The sequence below is a fragment of the Lissotriton helveticus genome, chromosome 5_1, assembly GCF_964261635.1.
Source record: "Lissotriton helveticus chromosome 5_1, aLisHel1.1, whole genome shotgun sequence".
NCBI lineage: Eukaryota > Metazoa > Chordata > Amphibia > Caudata > Salamandridae > Lissotriton > Lissotriton helveticus.
The window spans coordinates 509,421,724-509,440,796 of NC_136065.1; the positions used below are offsets into that span (position 1 = coordinate 509,421,724).

The 19,073-nt window shown below is 45.6% G+C and overlaps 1 protein-coding gene across 1 annotated transcript in view; it reads right to left on the reverse strand.

Moving 5' to 3' along the window:
• Positions 1–19,073, reverse strand: part of ARHGEF19 (Rho guanine nucleotide exchange factor 19) — a 368,972-nt gene that overhangs the window by 134,427 nt on the left and 215,472 nt on the right. Inside the window, exon 3 of the mRNA XM_078642838.1 lies at positions 6,679–7,032. Coding sequence (XP_078498964.1) covers positions 6,679–7,032 — 354 coding nt within the window. The remainder of the gene's footprint in view (positions 1–6,678; positions 7,033–19,073) is intronic.

The following is a 19,073-nucleotide window of genomic DNA, read 5'->3' on the forward strand; positions in this document are numbered from 1 at the left end:
AAACCAGGTCAGTGACTCCTGATGCGCTCGCCTCTGAGAAGATGGCCAGAAACCTTGGGTCTCTCTTGTGAACCCTTCTCTTCAGTGATATCTCAAATTCTCCGAGTGATTTAGGGACAAAGAGTAACAGTGACAGCAAGAGGCTTCTACTGCTGCTTGGATTCCGGTGCCATCCATCTTGGCGGCAATAGCTGGGGCTGCTGGTGATCAGCCTGAACTTAGTTGGTCATGGACACTGAAGGTGGCCTTGTCTAGTGGACACAGATCGATGAAAAGGGGCCAGGCCAACCCCTCCCCACCTCCACCTCCGCCCACCCCCTCCCCACCTCCACCTCCGCCCACCCCTATATAAGCTATATGTACTACTGAAGGAGCGCCACAAACTTTGAAACATTTCAAAAAGGCCTAGTTTCGACTCTACCACTATTTAACTTAGTATGAATCTGTGTTCCTTTTATTTTACTGGTACTGCTGATGTGGCATATTAATGTATCAGGTGGTTCGTTCAGAAAGATGGCCGCATCGCTGCCTCCATCATAGAAAATGATGTGAATTTGCCACTGGGACAGAATGTATTTTGCCTTTTTAAATGTATTGCATTATATCAACATTAACATGTAAACATGCAAGTGCTAGTAACTGTGTCTTATTCATGGTTTTGATTGACCATAGCTAATGTAGGCCAGTGTTTAAGGTGCCACCTTGTTTCATGCCATTTTATTTCTAAGAGAAGCGCAAGTCCCAGTTTACAAACACGATGTGCCTTTGCTCTCTTTCCAATGTGAAGTGTTGTCCATTACATGATAACTGTAGAATGTCCTAACTGGATGCAACTGTACACCCGCAGAGTACAGGATGGTCCAATGTATCTCGTTTTGCTGCAGATAGTTGTAAGTTTGAAGGACGCTTAGAGAAGCTGTGTGGTGGAGGATTCTGAGAAACAATTGAGCTCAAAACTGCATATTTACACTTTAACCTGATTGGATCGTTTTATGGGAATAATGTGTAGGTGAAGTAAATGTTCACAATGTCAGATATAAACTAGTGCACAGTAAGTTACAGTTCAGACATGTTTGGTCCACTTTTGAGACAGTTTGGGGTACTCACTTTCTGGGAGAAGTGATTTTACGTGACTGTTATTTTGAGGCGACTTTATACTAGTTTGTCCTCTCACTTATATGACTTGATTGACTTGAAGTTCATACTAACCAATGCATTAATATAATGAGTAGTGAATAATACTAATTTGATGATTTTGTCTTTGTTGGCTTCTAATCTGTAATAAACCTTTATGATTTGAAAGCTTATTCACTCTTTCTTGTGGAACATAATGTGCTTTGCGTTATTTAAATCTATTGATTTGTGGACGAGCCTCAGGTGTGAAGTTCAATTCATATAGCGCTTTATCATGGACGTCATTTAGGGGTTTCAAGGGGTCACTGCAGCAACCCCTGGCTTGCCGCTTGCACCACCTGGCACTGCCTTTGCGACCCCTGGCCTTAGAGATGGTACAATCAGTACCGGGAACACAGCAGTAGCTCGTCCTTATGGACATCAGTTGGAGCTCAACTCTTATTATTTTGTGCCATTTTTTTATTACACTAATAGTGAATAATGTTACATTATTTAATATTAATTTAATAAAAAAATGGAGTACAAATAGTAACAGGAATATGACCTTCCTTAGCAGCTGAGGTAAGTAAAAACCAAGGGGCCATTAGGATGGTGGGCGGACTTTGCCCGCCCGCCAGCCTCACGGTACTTGGGACCGCCCCCCATAAGGGCGGGTTCCCGTGGAGGGTATTAGGATGCGCCCGCCACAGTGGCAGGCGCATCCTGCATTTTTAACACTGTGGCAGGCAGTGCTCTCAGCACCGCCCGCCACAATGCTAAAAATGCATGTATGAATTTGCATACACAAAGCGGCAGGCACCGTGCCGTGCCTGCTGCTTTGTGTATGCAAATGCTGGGGGGTACCACAGGTACCCCCATGTGCACCCCCCACCTCGCCTTCACTCCGGGGGCCTGCAGGGGGCCCCCGAAGTAAAGACCGCCTGCCTTTCAAAGCCGCCACGGAAAGGCATCTGTTACTGCCCTTACTAATATGGCTGGCGGTGTCTGATAGACACCGCCACCATATTAAACCTTTCCGTCCGCCGCGGACCCCCCAGCCATGCTAATCGCGAGCAGCCCGGTGGCAGAGGGCTCGCGCGCGTCTGTCACTGTAATTTTATTTTAAATACCTCTTTCTTTCTCTGCTGACTACGAGCAGTACAATCCAGCCTTCCAGTCCCGCTGACTACAAGCGGTCGACTTGATTTTTTAAAAACTACTTCCTAACCCGCCCTGCTGACTCCGCCCACCCCCCTCGTCATCAGCCTACTTAGGCTCCACTCCCTTTTCCTTCAGTGATCGCGAGCAGCCAGGTGGCAAAGGGCTCGCGCGCGTCTGTCACTGTAATTTTATTTTAAATACCTCTTTCTTTCTCTGCTGACTACGAGCAGTACAATCCAGCCTTCCAGTCCCGCTGACTACAAGCGGTCGACTTGATTTTTTAAAAACTACTTCCTAACCCGCCCTGCTGACTCCGCCCACCCCCCTCGTCATCAGCCTATTTAGGCTCCACTCCCTTTTCCTTCAGTGATCGCGAGCAGCCCGGTGGCAGAGGGCTCGCGCGCGTCTGTCACTGTGATTTTATTTTAAATACCTCTTTCTTTCTCTGCTGACTACGAGCAGTACAATCCAGCCTTCCAGTCCCGCTGACTACAAGCGGTCGACTTGATTTTTTAAAAACTACTTCCTAACCCGCCCTGCTGACTCCGGAGTTGCTCCAGAGTTAAGCCCGTCTGCGCCCGTCCGCGGCCGGACGGGCCCAGGGACGCTGTCGCTGTGAAATCTTACACATCAAGTGCTTTAAAGAGCCTACAATTTTATCCTTACTCCCTCCCGCCCGAGGTCAAAGCGCGTATCTCCTCACTAGGAATCATAGGGAATACCTCATCCCATCTGGGACCGGACGTGTCACATATCCCTCCTACCCCTTGCGAACCTCACATCCGACTATTATATCTCAACACTCGCTCCCTTGTCAAACACCAAACAGACATCTTCCTCCTGCTCTCGGCTGAGAACCCTGATGTCCTTCTGCTATCCGAAACCTGGCTCACCGACGACTCCCTTCCGGATATTCTGGCGGCATTACCCCCTGATTACTACCTGTTAAATGCCAATCGCCCTGGGGGCCGATCCGGTGGCGGGGTGGCAGCAGTTATACGTAAGAACCTAAAAATTATTGCCACTGCCTCCCTGATTCTCCCCGAAGTGGATAACCTGGTCCTCAGCCTAGGAACTTAGGTGGGTGCATTCACTGTTATAATTCTCTACCGCCCCCCTTCCCCCATGCCCTCCTTTCCCTCTTCCCTCACTGAGCAGCTCGCTAACCTGATCACGTCCACCTCTCGTGTCGCCATCTTCGGCGATTTTAACTACTGGTTCCAACACAAAGATGCCGGACCGCACGCCACTGCGCTTTTTGAGACTCTCTCGAGCCTTAATTTTATTCAACTTATCAAACTCCCCACACACAGCGGTGGCCACATTCTTGACCACATATGGACTCTGGGGGTGAAGTCCTCTTGTCCGCAGATCACTCCCTGCGTGTGGTCTGACCACTTCCTGATCGATATTACAATCTCGGTCAGCGATAACATCAGAGCCCCCCCTTTAGAGGGTGGTGTGGAGGACTGTTGACTCTTCTGCATTCCTCTCCCACTTGTCCCACTCCTGCCCCTCCCTTCTTAGTGACACCTGTGTCGACGAGCTAGATGGTAATATCTCTGACTGGCTTACTTCTGCCAGTGACATCTTCGCTCCGCTCACCAAGTTTCCCCGCTCACGGCATAGCAACTCCCACAAATGGTTTGACCACCAACTAAAAACCCAACACCTGGAGCTACGCCATCTGGAGCGCAAGTGGAGAAGAACGTATTGCTCTACAAGCAGAGACATTTATGTGACTGCTCGTAACAAATACAAAAAAGCCATTGCGATGGCCAAAACAGCCTATGCTTCTAACAAGATCCTATCTGCCCCCTGCAAATCTAAGGAGATTTTCAGAGTGCTTGAAGAATTTTCTTCCGACCCCAGGACGCTTCCTATCCAGGCCCCGACACAGGAGTCTTGCAATGCCCTCAGTTCGTTTTTTCTGGAGAAAATTGTTATGATCAAGGACACTATTCCGGCCACCTCTCCTGGCGCTGACTCTGTCTGCCCCCCTCCTAATGCTTTTGTCCTCACACATTTCCCTTCTCTAGATTCTAAATCTCTGGCCACATTGGCCGCCCGGGTCAAATCCGGCTCTCCGGACGATTGCTGTCCACCCTCCATATTACGGGACATCTGTCTACAGTTCCCCGATAATATTCTTTCTCTGCTGAATTCTTCTCTCTCCTCTGGTTCCGTACCCAACTCCTTCAAGGCAGCCGTTCTAGTGCCTTTACTGAAGAAACCTGGAGCGGACCCTGCGGCTTTGGCGAATTATCGGCCTATCTCCCTTTTGCCCTACTTCGCCAAAATTCTGGAAGCCCACGTCACCGCCTGTCTCTCTCAGTTCATCGAGAGCTCCAACTTCCTCGAAGCCAACCAGGCCGGTTTCAGACCCGGCCACTCTACGGAGGTAGTAATCCTGGCCGTACTGGATGCTCTTCGAGCTGGCGTCGACAGGGGCACTTCTCAGGCCCTGGTTCTTCTAGATCTGTCGGCCGCTTTCGACACGGTGGATCACAACATCCTTCTCCACCGTGTCGAGCAGGCCGGCATCCAGGGCCTGGCGCTGACCTGGGTCAAATCCTTCCTGACTGGGAGGTCTCAGACTCTTAGCCTGGGTACTTTCAGGGCACCTAGGGAGCGCTCACTTTGCGGGGTCCCTCAGGGCTCTTCTTTATCTCCCCTTCTCTTTAATTTGTATCTTTAACCTCTTCTCTTTTCCCTGAGGCAGTGGGACGTCACCGTATTTAATTACGCCGACGACCTGCAACTCATCTTTCCTCTTGACTCTTCTTCTGCTATTTCTAACTTCCAGGCGGCTATGACCCACATCCTCCAGTGGATGAGTCAGAACCAGCTTAAATTAAACCACGGGAAGACGGAGCTCCTTCTCCCCGGTAAGAGCTCTACCCACTGGGGCACGCACTTCTGGCCGGGAGACCTCGGCCCTCCTCCCACCCCTGTGGCCTCAGTAAAGAGTCTCGGGGTCATCATTGACTCCGAGCTATCTCTTAAACCCCAAATCGGGTCGGTGGTCTCCTCCTGCATGTACCAACTGCGCAGGATTAGAAAGGTGGCTTACCTCCTGACGCCCGAAGCCCTGATTGTAGTCATCATGGCCCTTGTCCTCTCTCGCTTGGACTTCTCGAATTCACTCTACCACGGTCTGCCCAAGACTCTCATTTCTAGACTTCAGATCGTCCAGAACCAAGCGGCGAGACTGGCCTGCGGGATCCCGAAATGGCAATCTGCCAAACCTTTTCTCACTAAACTTCACTGGCTTCCTATTTCTTCGAGGGCAGCCTTTAAGATCGGCTGCCTCACCTTCAAATCTCTTACCGGCACCTGTCCTGCCTTCCTGAAATCCCTCATCAGTCCTTATTGCCCCTCACGTAATCTTAGATCCTCTACCCTTCGCCTTCTGGTCGTTCCTTCTTTTAAACTCTGCAGAATGGGTGGACGGAGATTTTCTCTCCTTGCCCCCACATTCTGGAATTCTCTTCCCTCCCCACTCGAATTTTCTGACTCGCTTACCCAATTCCGTAAATCTCTAAAAACTTTCCTTTTTCCACATTCTGGTTAAACTCCCTTTCCTTTCTCAGTGTCAGACCAGCGCCAGGAAACCCACGGTGACAGAGCGCTCTAAAAGCTCCCCTTAACATAACATAACAAAGCTCCCCTTAACAATATGGCAGGGGGTCATCTGGTTAGGATGGCGGGCGGATTGCCCCCACCAGGCCGGCGGTGACTACCGCCAGCCTGGCGGGGCAATCCGCCCGCCATCCTAATGGGCCCCAATGTTTTTAAATGTATTTGGTGTGCTAGCTTGAGAATGAGAGGATGTTTATATGAGAAAAAGAGTGTCTGTATATATGTGTGAATGTGTATGTATGTGCAAGCATGTGTGTGTGAGTGAAAATGAAAGTCAGAGGGATTGTGATATCACTTTCGATATCCATGGCATTTTGGTGAATTGACGTCCATGTGCTTTATGGGCCCAAATTTGCACTTGATGTCTAAAATTACATATACATTAGGTAGCATATTCAAATCGATAATCAATGGCTTATCAGGAACTAATGCAAGAATCATGGACTTATTACCTTCTTAATGTACCGTGCAGATATAGGCTGATCTACAGGGAAACACTTCTGGATAAGTGTTCCTCTTGCCTTAGTTTCTAACCCGCTGGTCCTCTGCCCTCATCCTGTTCCTAGTGCCGGGAAACCTTCGGGTAGCTGTGCGCTCTATAAACTTAAATATAATAATAATAATAATAAAAGCCTGTGACTATGAAGGCCATGAAGACGAGGAAAGACTCGGCCCGGTACACCTTTTGTAAATTATCTAATTTATATATAAGTTAAGACACCCCAAAGTTAAAATCTGCTGTGCCAAAGAAATCACACATACCTTCCTGGCCAGCACCTGTCCTGGAGATAACCTTGGCCGAAAGTGATTTGCCAAGCTTTAGGGAAAAGGTGGCACGGCGTTGGCTGAGTTGTAGCTTGCTGATGAGTTCAGAGGCTGAGAACCGTCTACGCTCCTGCTCTGTTGGTTTCCCTGTGGGCACAGGTGACAGCGAAAGTTCTAACATTTCTGGCGCACCCCCAGCCAGCAATTCTGTCTCCTCCAAGGGGAATCGCCTCTGGGCGCCATCTTGTTGAAGCAAGGTCCCAGAGAAGACGGAATCATCTTCGAGGCGGGATCCAGGATGAGGGCCATCTGGGAAAATTGTCTCCGGCGAGTACACACGAATCTTCCTCCCTGTATGTAAGATAAAACAGTTTCAGATAAGACAGTGCAACTTTATTCATATCAAAGAATATTGTCTGGGCTGGTTGGTATACTTGATAAGAGGGGGTTCGGGGTGGTAGAGTTGTAGATACGGTTGACCCTCTCCCCTTACTTTTGTTGAATGATACTTGATAAGAGTTCATTGAGAGAACACTTAGCTTTTTTTCAGTGGCATGCGAAAGTGAAGTAAGGCGGTTGATTAAAATTAAGTTACTAAGTATCACATTTCTTCAATGCACGATTTGCATATATTAACATCATAGTATACAGCATGCATGCAAGATGTTACATAAGTTTTTTTCAGAGGAATATTTTTCACAGGAAGGGTAGTAAATGCATGGAATGGCTTCAGGCTCAAGTAATGGTTAGTAAAGCAGTATAAGAAATAAAAATACCTGGGAATGAAACAGGACTTTTAAAGCAGCAAGACAGGAACATTGAGCTTTGTGATCTTGGTGGGGCAGTATGTTAAGAGTAGGCAAAGAATATGGGCAGATTGAAAGAGCCATACAGACCATATTTGTGGTCCTACTTGATGTTTTCATTATCTACCAAATCAGGTTAGATTTAAAGACCATATCTGTACTAATATTCCATCTCTATATTTTCTACCCGCCATCTTTGCTTTAGTGGCCCTAGCAGACCTTATATCTACCTTCACTTTAAAAAAGAAGCCGATTATGAGATATGGTCAAGGCACTAAATTGCTGCCTTTAAATTCTAGTGGCCCAGGTTGAAATTATTACTTTGGTATTTATTAAACATTTATTAAACTCTCGCAAATAAAAGACCTATTGCATTGCAAATGTGTTCAGTACCCATGCTATTAAAATGAAAAAAAAGCGTTAGAAGAGAGCATGTCCGGCTAGCAACAGCTGGCAGGACAAAGCTATTTGAGAAAATAGTGCTTGGAAGCTGTAATTGATGCCAATCGAGTACCAACACTCGTAATAGGGGGTGTCGCCAACGGAGGTTAAAAAAATGAGACAAGGCGGAACTAAGGAGGAACTACTAAGCCTATTGACCAATGAACAGGCACAGTTTACAGTGGACAATGACACAAGCTAATGAAAAATAAGGGTGGAGAGTGGGTGGAGATTCAAGTCCCTACCTGAATACAGCATGCCTAGTAGAGCAGCGCATGCGCTGCCCAGACTCAACCTAAAAAGTCGAGTTCTTCTGAGCAACTTATTGCTGTGACTCAAATTGTATATTTGTCAAATGAAGCTGCTGTGTGCTGAGGTGTTCATTCCGAATAACATGTTCACAGCCATACCAACATCTGCTTTCAGTGCTACACCTGGCAATACACGACCTGTGTTTATGTAGTATAAGTAATATCTCACAAGGCCCTGTTACAATAACAAGTATTGCCAAAGCCAATAGGTCTGGCTTTTTTTAAGGGGAGTGTTTAGAAACAACACATTGTGTGTTTCTTCCAGCTGTCGAAGAAGAAAAATCCCATAATGAAAGAACATCTTGGGTTGCAACAATATGGAAGCTGGAAGCAGCGCCTTTTTGCTCAACAGACTGCATTAGCCATACCCACAAATAAGAGTGCTATGATTGAAGTCAGAAAGATGACATTTGCACTGAAAGTGGTGAACTTAAAAGCCTTAAAGGCAGATACAGAATAACAGACTATGACAAAACCCGGCATTTTGATGCCTCTTTAATGAAGTTTGTGCAAGCTCACGTCTTTGCCTTTTGAACAGAAAAAGCTGTAAATTCTACAAGTTATCTTGACTGTAATGTAAAATAAACAAATGCAAAGCAGAGAATAGCACTGTGTCTTTATAATAGGACATGGTGCGCTCTTCCTAAACAAAAAAAGAAATAACCCAGCAATTAAAACGTTGTTGTGTCAGTACATTCCCCAAAGAACACACACTGGATCGCAATTACAAGCTACATCTCATGTCGCCTCTGCAGTCTAACAAACAGGCTACACGATGTTCCATAACTAAAATCTAATGGGAACAGTAACCATCCATGAAATGCTATGTCCTGTTTGATGGTCCATCCAAGCAATCACACGATATGAAAAGCACATGAAATCGGAATGCTGAAAGAAGATGACACAAAGTACTCTGGGGCCGATTCACAGACCTAATCTGAGACAAAATCCTAAACTTGGGAGGAGGAGCTACGCCAGCAAACAAGATGGCTGCTTAGGCTCCCGGCTCCGCCGACCTCCGTATCCCGCCGCAATATCCTGTACATTATCCTGATTTTACGCCTAGCCTCTGTGTACATGAACTGTTCCGCACTCCGATGATGAAATCTGGGAACTTTTATCGGCTGGTTTGACGAAGTTACATCGAGTTGAAGATTGTGGCCTGATCCAGCGGTGAAGCCGGGGCCTCGAGTACTTTCACAGCCGGGCTGCAGTGCAACAACATCTGCCAGGAGACCCAGGCTGGGTCTGGTCAATCGAAGTGGAGGCTTTGTTTAAGCCTGAATTTGGCGGCGATCGTTTCTATTGCTCAGCATCGATGGAGGAGTGACTCTGCTTGCTGTTGGCTGCGGGTGGGGGTCCCCGTCCTGCGGACCCGGTATTGGGCCTGCCGGGGTTCGATGGGTCGGGGTCTCTGGCCTGCGGCCTTAACCGGGTTGACCGTGGCTGCGAATAAAGACTGGTCACCCTCCGCATCTGCACGTTCGTGATCCTGTTTGTCCCCGCTGAGGATGCCAGATTCACCCGGGGAGGAGATTGTGATTGGTGTCGGGTGTGAGATTATGGATCGAACGGTGCTTGAGCCATCGCTGAGGTCAATATTGGCAGAACTTATGGCATTTCATTCACATGTGGATGTCTCTTTGTGCAAATTGGACACGCGCCTATCTGAGATGCTCCTGGTGGAACCGGACCCAGCCTTACTGTTGGAACAACAATCTGCAGCCACTCAAACCGTGGCCATTTTGACTCCGTGCGAGAACCCCGTGAGGAAGCAAGTATTGAAACCATCGGATGGTGCCCTGGAGGAAGGTGTTTCCGAGGTCGTCGGTGTATTGCCGAACCTTCCACCACTATCAACTTTGGAGGTATCGAAAGGCATTCCCCTCCCGGAGACTTTTGTTCTTGACTTTCCATTCATTTTGTGGTCGTCTTCTCTTTTCTTGGTGACTTTACGACTCCTGGGCAAGATACATTGGGACTGTCCATCTAGGAGGGAGAGTTCTTCTGCGTCTGAAGTTCTTGTTGACTCACTGCCTACGAGTCGCCATAGATTGATTCTTGATGACTCCCTTCTCCTCTATTACTCCTTTGTGTGCCTTTGGGTCTCGCTGGGGGGGGTTCGTGTGCTGGTTCGGAAGGGCCAAGGTTAAGATCAACTAGGTTGGGACGGGTTGGAGTGGCTTTTACGGGTGTTCGACCTGAAACTGTTTGATCTAAAAGGCTGGGCGGTGTATTACGGTGCCCCCTAATTTCTTCTATTCTTCTATAAGTGTTGTCATACGTTGGTCTTTTAGTGATAGGGGGTGTCTGTTTCTGGATGGGGGGACTAAAGGGGCTGGGAGCCCAACCGGATAAGCCCTCCTCCATTCTTTTTCCTACTTTTAGGGTTTTAGTTATTAGGGGCGACAGGCACACTGCTAGTGGGGTTAGGCTGTAGCCATTGCAGGGGTGCAGGGTGGGGGGTTAGTCAGGGTTTTTTATTTTGCCCTTTTTTTATTTTTATTTTTTATTTCTATGGCCTTTTTCTTTCCTTCCCTTTCTCTTCCTTAAAGGATCAGTATAGCTTGTTAATCATTCTGATTCTTATCGTGTACTTGTATTTAGTGCTTATGCTTTTTATGATATCCTGATTCCCGAGTGGGCAGGCCCTGAGAACTGGCGCTCAACATTGAATATATATTGTATTGTCGTTTGCATCGATCCATATGCTTTGCCGCCAATGTTCCATTATAGCGGTTCTTACATGCATACCCTGTCTCTTGCCCTGTCCCCCGTATTCTTCTGTTTGATTGTATGGCACCTGATCCTTTCTTAAATAATATAAAATGGAACCTCTGTCTCATCCTGGGATTCAGTTGTGCATTCTAATAAAAGTTCTATCCTGAATCGCTGCTGGACCTCAGGGTTGTCAACTGATGAGCTGTGTCGTACTGTGATATAGGGGGTCTTAATTTTGTTTAGCGGCCGGCCCCTGCGGTTGTAGGCCCATGCTTGTATTTTTATTGAATGCTACAATAAAGGTTTTTCACAAAAAAAAAATCCTAAACTTACTACTTTTGGTATTCACAGAAGGCATTTAGTAGTAATAAAGTTAGGATTCTGTATTAAGTTTGACTTAAGACAAACAAGACAAACTTAAGACAAGCTTAAGAAAGACTTAAGACAGACTAAAGAAAAAAATCCTATCTTTACTATTACTGAATGCCTTCTGCGAATACCAAAACTCTGATCCACACGCTCCATCTTTCTGTTCTCTATCAAGCTGATCAAGTGCTCTGATATTTGAAGCGCCAGGATACCCATAGGGTGGCAGTGGCACTATACAAGCATATATACAATACAATACAATACAATACAAAAGTAGTAAATCTAGGATTTTGTCTCAGATTAGTTCTGTGAATCGGGCCCTCTGTACTTCGTATTGCACTTTTGTAAAGAAGTGATGACATGAAGTGTCCATACATCTATTCAGACCTGCTATGATCTCTAAAAGTGCTGTGCTGCTCCTTGGAGTTGGGTCTGCGTGTATTACATACTTAAAATAAAGACAGAGTTTAATCTGTATTTTTTATCAACCATCATGCAAATGATGGTCTTTGGGCTTCTTGTCTGCTCTCAAAGTGTACGTCTATCTTTTCTGTCTTCCCAACTGGAAATTGATTTATCTTATTAGCCAGCAAATGGTTAGGCCTGAATTTGGAATTTGCTGTATTGCCTTAAATGGACCTTTACCTTTCCATTCTATATCTGACTTGTTTATCCTCTATCTTGTAATTACTAACTTCATGTGCTGTCAATTTCTATGTCTATTGTTTTTCTATCCATTACATCAGCGTCAATGAACCTGGTAGTCTTTATCTGGTATCAGATTTTGTGGCTGTATATTCTAACATCCATCTATGATTAAGGAGGACTGGTAGGGTGTATCCACTATTGCATTCTCTGATTGTATTTTCTACATTGATATTCATCTCGAAAACTAGTGATTATCTCAGTCAGGCTTGCTCTTAAACCGAGTAGTTATACTGCTAGAATATAGTCTTAAGTATTGCACTACAAAAATATTGTAGCAAAAACTTCAGCAACAAAAACACTGTGAAGTCAAGTTAATTTACATAAGTATGGATATACTGTAATTAACTCTATGTATATGTGCCCCAAGGGACCGTGGCATGACTCACAATAAAGTGAGACCCACTCCTGTGGGTCTTGCTTGGGAACTCTCCACTTGAAGAAATTAATCCTACTGTAAACCATCTTGAGGCACCCTATGGAGACCTTTTACACTTACTTTGGTAATGGTGGCTAGGAAGAGCAGAACGTAAAACGGGCGGAAAAAACTTCGCTCTTGAGCAGCTGAAAGATTCAAGATGGAGCATGCAGCTTTGACGAATTTGTAGACAAGGAGAGGACCGCTTTGCTGAACAGTGATGGCCCATATGGACATCAAGCCTGCCATCTGGGTGACGGGGACTGATCCAATACTGCTAAGACCTCCGGTTGAGATGCAGACCTGGTTGCAACCCAATCATCTCCGTTGCAATATTCGAATGCTTGGACTACCTGAACGGGCAGAGGGCAGACACATGCCTGAATTCCTTAAGACATTGTAATCTATGAACATATAGAATGATGCCCAATCAAAGTTTTCAAAGGACCAGGTGCATAGGGTACCATGGCATTCTTCAGCCCTGGGGGCTCCACCTAGACCTATGGTGGTACGCCTTCTGGACTTCTGCGACAAGGACAGAATACTTCAAGCTACCCCGAAGCATGCACTGTGGTCCATATACTGTAAACAAATGAACGTTTTCTAGATTATTCGGGCTTCATGCACCAGCAGGGAAGGTCCTTCATGGTCATTAAACATCATTTGCATCAACACGAGATTCACTATGCGCTACCATACCCTGGTAGGCTACAGATTATCATGGAAAGCACATCTCACTTTTTCTCGACCCCAGACGAAGCCTGGCCTTGAATAGAAAATGAAGTCCTGGCATCAGCTGATGGAGACATCTAGAATGATGCGGACACCCAGCAGACCACACCCCCAATGGACAGAAAAGGGCCCAGACTTTGGGCAAACCAAAGAAAGAACAGATTGTGCAAGTACAGGCACATCTTGGTACAAGATATAACAAATTAAAGAGACTCAGGCAACTGCCATGGGCACTGTTCCTGAGAGAATCAGTGATGACAATAAGTCAGATATTGCATTGAACTTTGAGATACTAGGTGGTGGCCCTGTTGTGACCCCGATGACTGTTGACCATTTTGGCTAAGTCACTGCTGCATCCCGGCTGCACCAGACTGAACCTTAAAAGTGTTCTACCTATATGTAAAGGTACAGGTTGGTGAGGTGCGGAACCCGCTTGGTGGGAATAATGAAGCCATGCGCTCTGCCCACACAGTGAGCTTGGTGTGGAGTCTCACTGGGGCTTGCCTTGCGGCCTGAATGCATACCTCTGATATACAAATACCACTCAATGTCTGGATAGATGTAATCAATGTTTGGTTAATGTTATTGTGGTGTGTTTATTTTTTGACACACGTTTTAGACGGGTAGGGGACAATAAATCAGTCACAACACCACAACCATCGTGATATATTCCTCATAGCTCTAGAACGAGATCCGGATCCAATACATGCCATGGACATGAGGAGCATAAGCCACTTGGGAAGAGCCAAAATGCTCTACAGCCACGAATGATGATGTACAGAGCTCGCACAGGAGAAACTATGTTACTATTCCCTGAAGATGCATGCTCAGTACAACTGTCTTACTTGGGATGTGCGTGGCCTGGGTTTGTATATCAGTACTTGCGGTGCAGTGGGATACAAATAGCATAGCTGCAGGAAACTCATTTAACACATATGGAGATAGGTGCACTAAGGAAGAGATGGAGGGGACAAGTACATGGAGGGCACAATATACTCTGCATACGTATGTGACACAGTGATATGGACTGAAGTATTAACAACCAAAAATACCAATGGCGGACTCGAATAACCACACCTCAAATAAAGTTCCAATCAATTATGGCCCGGTGCACTTCTTTTCCAGTACCTGCCGTCGTTAGGTACCGCTGCCCAGCAGAAATTGAATTAATTAGAAAGTGGAATGGTGCACACAGAAATGTAGTAGTCCACAGATTCTCAGTTGTATTTCAAATATGTTGTACTCTTCCTTTAATTCATATTCATAAATTGTTCTCATACAAATGGACATCCAGCCAATGCTTTACAGACTTGGAGTATAGAAGAGAGGAACAGGCCCACTGGGGCTGTATAGATGATTATGCAAACGTGTAGAAAAACGGGATGACCCTGTTTTATAAACAACAAAGTGAGGGGTCACTACTCAAACAAGCACTGGCGTTGCCAATAGGTCTCGCAGTAGGAAAGTTGGAGCTGTTGGTTTTGTAAATGACAAAGCCCTTTAATTTTTAAAAAAGTAAACAAAAATAAAAGGCATTGTTATTTGCAATTGTAATAGCTCCAACTTTCCTACTGCGAGACCTATTGGCAACGCCAGTGCTTGTTACTCTTGGTTTCCCTGATATTTCAGCTAGCATTGTCTGGAGCCAGCCCAAATTAATGCGTTCTCATACCTTGCAAAACTATTATACTCGGTTTCTTTAAAAGTTGAAACTGTCACAATTTGCCAACATGGGCCACTTTTTCCGCTCTCTGATTAACTAATGAGGGCAACTTTTGCTCTAGGCCTATTTTCTGACACAGCCCATCAGTAGCAACTTGGAGGTCGAGAGGTGCACACTTTGCAAGTATCATTTCCATTGTTTAATAGTCATACTGGATTCGCGCATCGCAGCGCATTCTCGTCACTTCTCCGCTCTTTTTCTGCAGGCCCCTGCCAGTGACTCACTGTGAAGTGTTGTGACCTTCTGCTAGTGTTGAGTGTATGGCAGCCAGGTGTTATGGCCCAACAACCCCTCTCTAATCACCCTCCCCCGGCGTGTCAGCTGCTTCCCTGGCAGTGCACCATGCCGCGCCTGGTTACAGCAGCGTTAACTCCTTTTAGCAGTGCCCTTTCAGATCGCTAAGACTTTGGCAATGTCGCATATGCCAACTGCTCAGACAATTCCAGCAATTTCAGTTTTGCGCAGGGCCCAGGGTCAACTTTTCCCTGCAGTGCAAGGCTCTGGCGAACAGTGCCATGCTAGTATCAAATAACTAGGACACAGAGAGAGTGTCTTCTAGCAGTTCCGTCCTCTCGTTGACGACAGTGCCGTCTGAATATATTGAGTCACTGCATTAGGAGCTACTATATTTTATTATAATCGTCAGTCTTTAACCTGGACTGAGAGAGGTAGAAGCAGCAAAGAGAGACAGAAGAAAGAGACAACTGGAAAAAAGTAAAACATTGAGAAAACAGGAATGAAAAGCAATAAGCAAGAGAACGAACAAATGATAGATGGGACAACGGGAAGCAAAGAGAGGACGCACGAAGGGAAGCTGAGAGAAAGGATAAACGGGCAGAGGAGGCAAAAGAGAGGACAATGGGTATGAAGAGAAACAAGCGTTAAGAGCGGCCGGCCGGGAAACTGAAAGTACGGCCGGCCTGCGGCCGGCGATGATTCAATTGAGGGAAGGGAGAAAGGAGGCGGATGGCGCCGCTGCGTCATAGTTTCCCGGAAGCCCGTGGGCCTTCTGTTCCTCTAGGCCTGACACAGCGTGGTAAGTCTCAGATTTGGCTCATGGTGGCTGGGACCAGTGTCGGAGGCGGGGTTGGGGGGGGGGAGTGCTGTGGTATGAGAGTGAGAATAAACAACTAGGACCTGGCAGGGGTGTTTGCTCTCTTCCTGTATTCTGAACGTGATGTCTCTTGGCGCGGGCGCGAGAACAAACCGGAGGAAAGGCTCACGGGTTCACTGTGAGAAGAGAATGATGATGGGTGAGAGAATAAATAGAACGTGTGGGGTAAATTAAGGAGAAAGGACTGAGGGGCTGACGTAAAAGAGGGGCCAAGGAACACAGGAGCTGGAGGCAAAGACACAAAGGACAGTGAGACAATGAATAAGGGGACGATGAAGGAGGAGTAGAGAAAAGATGAGAAAGAGAAAAGAAAATGTGAGGAAGTGATAGAACGAACAAATGATAGATGGGACAACGGGAAGCAAAGAGAGGACGTGAGACGATGGGTGAGAGAATAAATAGAACGTGTGGGAAACTGAAAGTACGGCCGGCCTGCGGCCGGCCATGATTCAATTAGGGGAGGAGAAGCCGCAGAGCGCACGCTGGGCGAAGCCCTTTGATGTGCTGTGCGGCCGTGAATGCGCGTGCTTGTTTTGTCACGTGATTCACGTGAACTCTAAGAAAACCACAGCGCAAGAAGCCCTTGGTTTGACGAGGATTTCGAGCACTTGAATTCTCGCTCCCTCAATGCGCTTGCGCGCATTGTAGGTCACGAGACCTAAAAATCAGGTTAGCGCCTTTAATGTATAAGCCCTTGATCTTGTTGCATGTTATAAAAATATCAAAGGCCGGTTCAGGCCGAAACGCGTCATGGCGGTTGTGTAAGGGCTACAATAAATCTTTGATTTGCACCAGAAGTACGGAGTTCGCATTCGTTTTTATTTCTAAAAGGAAGTGGGATGGCGACAAGCGAAGTCAGGATTGATTTTATATAGATATATATATATATATATATATATATATATGGCCAGGCACTTTAGAGAACACCACCAAAGTAATAACAAAGGCCTCACATTTTATGTAATTGATGCAGTAAGTGCCAGTAGACGGGGAGGCAACAGTGAGTCAAAACTCCGCAAGTTGGAAACTAAATATATACTCCAACTCGACACTAAGCAGCCAGGGGGGCTCAACGTTACAGAGGATGTACATACTAGTCTGTATTAGGTTAGAAATCATTGGCGACTTTTTATCCATGTGTTTTTATACATTAGAAATTGTCGTATATAGGTATGTTAACCGATTGTTAATATTTAATGTTTTATTGATAAATGTGTTCTAATATATATCTCCCCTACTGTTTTCAGCCACCTGTCTCATTGGGGGCACACCCATGTAGCTACATGGGAATTTTGAATATGCAAAGAACTATATCGATATCATGTACCATGACTGAAATTTATGAAGGCTGTAGTTCCTGGATCTGTGTATTTTTCATATATGAAGTGTTTCTGATTTGATTAGATTATTATTCTCAATGCATTACTGGATCCCCATTTCCTATGTTGAAGCTTCTCAGAGTCCCTGTTTAAGTTATTGATTTCTCATGAGTTTGGTTAGGTATGACTGAGCTCAGTCTACCGATTGCCTCAATCATATTATTTTTTTTATTAGTATGCACTTTGGCACTTTATTATTGCACTGTATAGGTTTCAGTTGCACTTTTTAGTTTTGACATGAAGCATTGCAACTGTGGCAGTAATGGGCAATTTCGTACGGGATTTAACCCGAAATTAAACCGAGGAAGGTCAGGATGTAAATATATGCTATTTTGCACATGAGAGAAATATATTGATTTTTCCCTTTGGCTAATTTTGCACTTTACAAATCTGTATATGCTGATTTTAGTGTGATGACAATGATGTTTTTGCCAATTATCTTGACCTGCTCATATATGGATATTTATATTTATCTTTATATCTATATTTATATATATGTTTTATATTTGAAACTATACATTGTATTTATTTGCTGCTCAGTTTTCACTCTGTCTTCAGTGTCTATGCCATGTGATTTAGGATTATGTATGCACAGGCACTTCAAATATGGGTGGTCTATACTCACACGTTGTCATGTAAACAAGGCTCCTTGGAGCCGAAACGTTATGGTGACAGGAACTGCACAAATAAAATAACTGCATTTTGAAAACTTTGGTCCGTGTCCGTACCTTTTGTGCTGAGGACGACAAGCAAAGCACAGGGTTGACCGTGTTATTCAGATATATAGATAAATACACATTAAGGCCGGTGGGGTAGCCGAATTCGACCCTGGGATGGGATGGGAGGGGATCCGCAGAGCAACTTCCTCCATTAAGGCATTGCTGGGGCCGGGCGATTAGATCCCTGGAGCTGATGCTCATTTAACAAAAAATAAACCTCAACAGTAAGCACTTACACATATAAACATAGCCGGTGCCCCTGTTGAAGAGCCACTTCTGTGAAGAACATTTGATCCTAACTCCTGGGCTTGCCGAAGGTAAAGCAAGTGTATTTTCTCTGCAAATCCATATTGAAAACCGATCTGAAAATGCTTTGTGTAGGTGAATGCATTGTTGATCTAGTGGAGCGCAATCTGTATGTGACTATGACAAATGGGCTTATTCTTGTTCTGTCCTGGTGAGAGCAGAACTCCTGGTTCTCCCTTTAAATGACACAAGTATGGAAATGTGCAAACCACTAGGAAGCTTTGCCTGTTTAACCTTCGTCCACCTTAGTAGTAGGCAAAAGTCTTCCTGCCTTCTGCGAGGATGATGGACAGCTTCACAAGCGCCCTCTCCCACCCCCCAGCATGCCTGCCGATTTTGGTGAGGAGTTCTTGATGCCAAGGAATATGAGGACATCTCTACCAAATAGTGAAGCACTTACTTCATATAGTTACGTAGAAGGACCCTAGTTTGGTGGAGATTTTCCTCTTTATACACTTATTGCCTTCTCTAGAGGAAGATTCATGTTACCGCAAATTTCTGGATAAAGACGTCCAAGGCATAACTACAAATGCACAAAAGGTCACTGATGACATTTCCTAGTGCTCCATTACACAGCTGTAGTGTACAATATGTACTGGACATTTACCCAAGGAGATAGCACTCAGTAACTAACGAGTAGAAAGGACT